Below are 4,978 nucleotides of genomic sequence, written 5' to 3'. Positions count from 1 at the left end.
TATATATATATATATATTTATTTATTAACTATAACAATAATAGAAAGTTGGTCATGTGACTAGGACATAAAGGTATCCAGGGTCTCCAGGGGATTGATCGTCAATTTAATCGTTATCGGCTAAATACCCCAATTAATCGTGATAAAAGGTTTTTGCCAATATTGCCCACCCCTAGTCAGGTACCCCCCTCACGTCAGTCATTGCCGCCCGCTGCTTTTCCAGGTTGCGTCACTTAGGGTTTTGTGGTTAATATTAGGGATCAGGATTAATGGTTAGTTTTAGGTACTGAGATCAGGGACAGGCTGTATATGGCTTATAGAAGTTAAACTGATAGTCTGGGACGGTTAGTTGTCACGCATTTCCTACTCTGTTCAAAAATATGACAACGCACTCCTCCTCCTCGTCTCGTCTCGTTAAGGACTGACGCGAAGGGGGTACCCGACGCATCCAAAACTGGACGCAGACAGTTACCTGACCAAGCATCAATATGTTGACGAGTCAGGGSTGAGAATGGGTCGACAGAGGTCAGTGAGAGCACATAATGCTAGGATTCCTGTCTGCCTTCCGGGAGCATGCTCAAATGAGAATWTCTTGTCTTTATAAGTTTTTTGCTATAGCCATGAATATATAATATATAGATATATTTCTTTCAACTCTCTGCATGTGTGGTGCATTCTTGGTTTTCTTCAGAATTGTTGTGTTTATCTATTAAATAGCAACAAATGTACTCTTACTTTGTCCTTTCTCTCTCTACTTTCCTATTTAGTTTCTCCTTTTCGATTTTTARTCACAAGCTTTCTCCTACTGATCACTTTTATAATATCTTTACTTTTATAATATCTTCTCTTCACATGCCCTACATTTATAACACTTTTTTGTGTGTTCTGTAGGACATAGAGGAAACTATGAACACWGCTCTGAACGAGCTGCGCGAGTTGGAGCGGCAGAGCTCGGCCAAGCACGCCCCTGACGTGGTGCTGGACACCCTCGAGCAGCGCCAGACCGGCGGCGGCGGAGGAGGAGGAGGAGGTGCCACGCTGGCGAGTTCCAGCGAGTCCCTGAGCCCCATCCACGGCGTCATGCTGAGGCCCACCGCCAACACGGAGCCCCCCATCCGCCGCAGCACGAGCTCCTCCAGCGAGGCCATGAGCAGCTTCAAGCCCATGGTGGCGCCACGCATGGGGGTGCAGCTGAAACCCCCCGCTTTGAGGCCCAAGCCCATGGTCATGCCCCGATCCAACCAGGTCCCGCAACCTCCTACTGGGTCCGCACAAGACCCCTTGGACAAGTCGTGTACCATGTAGCATTTGAAACCGAAAAAAAGGAGATACTGTAAAAAGCAAAACATCTGTTCCAAAGGTGCTGGGAAATCCTTCCTCTGTTTGGTAAAGTTCCCACAAAAGAAGAGGACTTTAATAAGATCTGAGACCCTTTGTAGGTTTTGGTTAMATTGTAGACTTGTTTGTCAGCCAGACAAATCTTCTGTCTCGATGTTGTGCAGAGTTGTGCGGTAAAATACTAATATACTGTATCTGATGTTTACTAAATAAATCTGAACAACAAATCACAGTTGCTTCCTTGAGAATAGAACATGTACCTAATATTAGTGTTAGTTTAGTTTAYGGATATTAAAGAACTGAACTGTGCACGCAGCTCCTTGGTTTACCAATGAACCAGAAAGGCAGCCCGAAGAAAACTGGAGCGACAGCAACGGCTAAACCTTTCGGACGTTTTGATTCTGGGAAGGCGATTGGAGGTGTGGTGAAATACTCCGGAGGTCTGATGGGACTTTTTGAGATATAACAGATTTCAAATTCTCACTTTTAAAATGGTGCTGTGACAACCTGGGCAGCCATTGTTTGAAGGTTGGACTGATCTTGTGCCAGAAGAACTCGAAACCACTTATTTATTCACGGTACTGTGTTTATTAGATTAATACTGACATCTGTTCATCCATTAGCATGTACGTTGCAGCTTTGTTTGGCGAGGCTTTTCATCTGTTGTGTCGCAGAAAGAGGTCTAAAGCTCACCGCCTTCGCTGGCTTCACTCTGTAATTTTTTCGGTAAAGAGACGAGGATTGGATAGAACCACTATTTCATGATGAACTTTTAACATTTCAGAGCATTCTTGAATTTCCACGCCATTGCTTAATAATGTATGTATGCCTTTTTATCTGTATAAACCATAGTGCGGAAAGCGATCACGTTACTTTGCAATGTGGACCACCGTAGCTTTTTGTACGCCTTGCTTGGCTTTATCTACCCAAAGACATGAGTGTATAACTTAAAGCATGGATGTTGATACTTCATATTCACTAATGTGTATAAATTTAAGGTAGCCTTCTGTTCGAGTGCTGCCGGTAGCCATGGACCTTATGACTGTTAGTGTAAAATCCTCCTCGTGTGTTCATCTTTGTGAAAAACGCAAAGCAGCCTGCATACAGCCTTTCAGTCCGTTTTGTCCAGATGAKCCTGTCCGTTGCGTTTTTTTAGATTGGTGTAAGCCTCTGTGTGAATTTACTGCTTTTTGTGGGATTACAAAACAAAAGAAATCGAACAAGAACAACGCAGCAACATGAGTCCAAGATGTAATAGCTGGGAAGAATGGTTTTATTTATGGGACTCTACCCCGTGTAACTATATTTTTTAAACCTATGTACTATACAGAGTAACAGATGGGTGCATGTAGTTGCAATATTTTTCAAACGGTTTGCTATTAATAAGATATGCTAACAGGTTTACACCGTGTTTGACTTGACAAAGTATGTATAAAGAACAAAAGTTACATTCTGAATTACTAACTTGTTTTATTTTTATAGATGTTTTTATTTTATTTTATTTTTTTGTTGTGCTTCTGGGAAGAAATCACTCGAATGTGGGCTTTTGTCACCATGTAACAACATTATGAATAGGACTCAGTTATGCTGTCTGTAGGCTTTAAGCTACTTGGTGTTATGTACATCTGTAGTATGTACTGTGAAAGTGCCTTTGAAAATGTTTTAGCGGAACTTCAGACATTCTGTCCTGCAACCACTTCATGTTAGAAGCTCTGTCTTTGATAAAATGCAGTGTAAGAAGTTTGTAACAGTTTCCAAACCGTTAGGATGGCAGAATTAAAAACAGCTTACGCATTGTGACATTGCACTTTTGATGTACATAACTGTAAATACGGCATGTAACAACACGACATTTAGAGTTATTTCAGAGGAGTATTTTTTTTTAATAAAGAAAATAGTTTGTTGAATCGGAGTTGGGTTTTTATTTCTTTATGTTTTGTTCTGTTGGACTTCAGGCACGTGAGGGTACCTGTAGGCTACTGAAAGGAATATTTGTGTCAAATATCAGCAATAAATAAAACGTGACCAGATGCAGCTTAGTTTTTATATTTATTAAACATTATTACACTTCTTAATGATTTTTGTGTGATAAAATCACTGACTATAATCTGACTGTTTTGTTTCTACACTTGGACAACAATAAAATGCTAAATATCTAACGTTTTTTTTAAGTAGCAATATCAACTTATTTTTAATCTTGATTATAACCTTCAGTGGTTCTAAGTTTTCACTTATCTAAGCTTGATTTTCTGCTATGTGTGGGAGCTTTATTGGAATTTGACCTTTACCAGACACAAACCCAGACTCTGTGCTGTTTGCAGGAGTAAGAGCAACTCTCTGTTTGCGTCGCTCTCTTATCTGCGTCTTCATGGCCATCTGGTTAAAAAAAAACAAAAAAAATGTGGTGTTTTGGATTCTGCACAACAGCAATTTGTGTTTTACAGCCAGACAGCTCAGCGCCTGTGCTACTAAAGAGGAAACGAACAAAGCACAATTTTTGTAMGTGGTGAATTTGGAGGAAGTTAAAATATCAACTTACCTCAGCAACTGCAACCTTTCTCTCCCAGCTGYGAATGCTCTGCTGCAGCCTCTTCTGTTTGTCCTTGGCGTACATGTACTCCATGATATCAGGAGCCTGATGATCTGAGAGCTCCGTGCGCAGGAGTTGGTTGAGGCTCGCCGCCTTTAAACGATCCTGAGGACAAAACACATCAGAGAAAGCAGAGAAAGACTCAGGATGTGAAAACTTGCTGATCTGAAATTTACTGAAACATGACTTTAGATTCTATAGGTAATCAACTGCATCAGGATTTAGGCGCCTTTGAATAACTTCAGCAAGTTACCTTCTCAGCCTGCTCTATCTCCTCGTCAAGTTTTGCAAGCAGTAYGTTTTTTTTGGCAATTTGGTTACTTAGTTCTGTACAGTCCAGTGTCACACTTTGCAGCTTCTCCTGCTCACAAAACAAACAGGTAAACATCCAACAAACTAGAGCTGAAATAAAATACTGATGTTGTCTACGATCTCAGTTAAGAGTTACCTTGTGTCTGCTAAGAGCTCGTTGTACTTTAAAACTGTTGTGTCGAAGTTCATCAAGGCTTTTGTCAGCTCTGGGCTCATCATACTCCTGGTAAAAAACCTGGACAAGAATCACAATTCATTTTATTTGAAATTTTCATTTAAGAATCCTTTTATTACAATGGGGAATTAATTTACTGTTGTTTTTATTATATAACAATCAAAATCACAAACTTCTAAATCAGAAAATCTTTTGAAAGCACAAATAATTCACTTCATCGCAGTTATTTAAACTTTCATTCTCTACCTCATAATCTGGTTTTCCCACTTGTTTTTGCTGTTGGAGTTGCTGCAGGAGTTTCTTCTCCTGGAGCTGCAATGTCTGATTTTTCAGATTAAACTTCTCCAACTGACCACAACACCGATATAAGACAAAGGGATGGTAGAAAATGAGTGTAGATATTTGGTAGAAACAGTACCGTACAAAAGCACTGACTTMATAGAGCACGACAAAATCCCATCACTGAATTTTTCACAAAGGGATATTCCCAACGTTTTCACGATGGGCCTCATGCAAGAACATGTTCGTATTCTTATCCTAAATTTCTCTTACTTTTGTTCGTAC

The 4,978-nt window shown here is 40.2% G+C and overlaps 2 protein-coding genes across 8 annotated transcripts in view; one reads left to right on the top strand and one right to left on the bottom strand.

Moving 5' to 3' along the window:
- srgap1a (SLIT-ROBO Rho GTPase activating protein 1a) overlaps positions 1 to 3,244 on the top strand; it is a 96,942-nt gene extending 93,698 nt beyond the window's left edge. For 5 of the 7 annotated variants that reach the window (XM_014016545.1, XM_014016547.1, XM_014016546.1 and 2 more), the window contains exon 22: positions 891 to 3,244. In XM_014016545.1, coding sequence (XP_013871999.1) covers positions 891 to 1,304 — 414 coding nt within the window. In that variant the 3' untranslated portion in view covers positions 1,305 to 3,244. The remainder of the gene's footprint in view (positions 1 to 890) is intronic. The other 2 variants (XM_014016549.1, XM_014016548.1) reach the window with 2 other exon arrangements.
- A 125-nt stretch (positions 3,245 to 3,369) lies between these two features.
- The window catches only part of cfap263 (cilia and flagella associated protein 263), a gene marked incomplete in the record, with an annotated part of 9,411 nt that continues 7,802 nt past the window's right edge, over positions 3,370 to 4,978 (bottom strand). Inside the window, 5 exon segments of the mRNA XM_014016552.1 lie at positions 3,370 to 3,713; positions 3,877 to 4,032; positions 4,181 to 4,288; positions 4,376 to 4,474; positions 4,661 to 4,762. Of these exon segments, the coding sequence (XP_013872006.1) occupies positions 3,573 to 3,713; positions 3,877 to 4,032; positions 4,181 to 4,288; positions 4,376 to 4,474; positions 4,661 to 4,762 (606 nt within the window).

Source organism: Austrofundulus limnaeus, unplaced genomic scaffold (assembly GCF_001266775.1).
Source record: "Austrofundulus limnaeus strain Quisiro unplaced genomic scaffold, Austrofundulus_limnaeus-1.0 Scaffold147, whole genome shotgun sequence".
Classification (NCBI taxonomy): Eukaryota; Metazoa; Chordata; class Actinopteri; order Cyprinodontiformes; family Rivulidae; genus Austrofundulus; species Austrofundulus limnaeus.
Note: the sequence above shows the minus strand (reverse complement) of the source record. Positions and strands in the feature narration are given on the sequence as shown.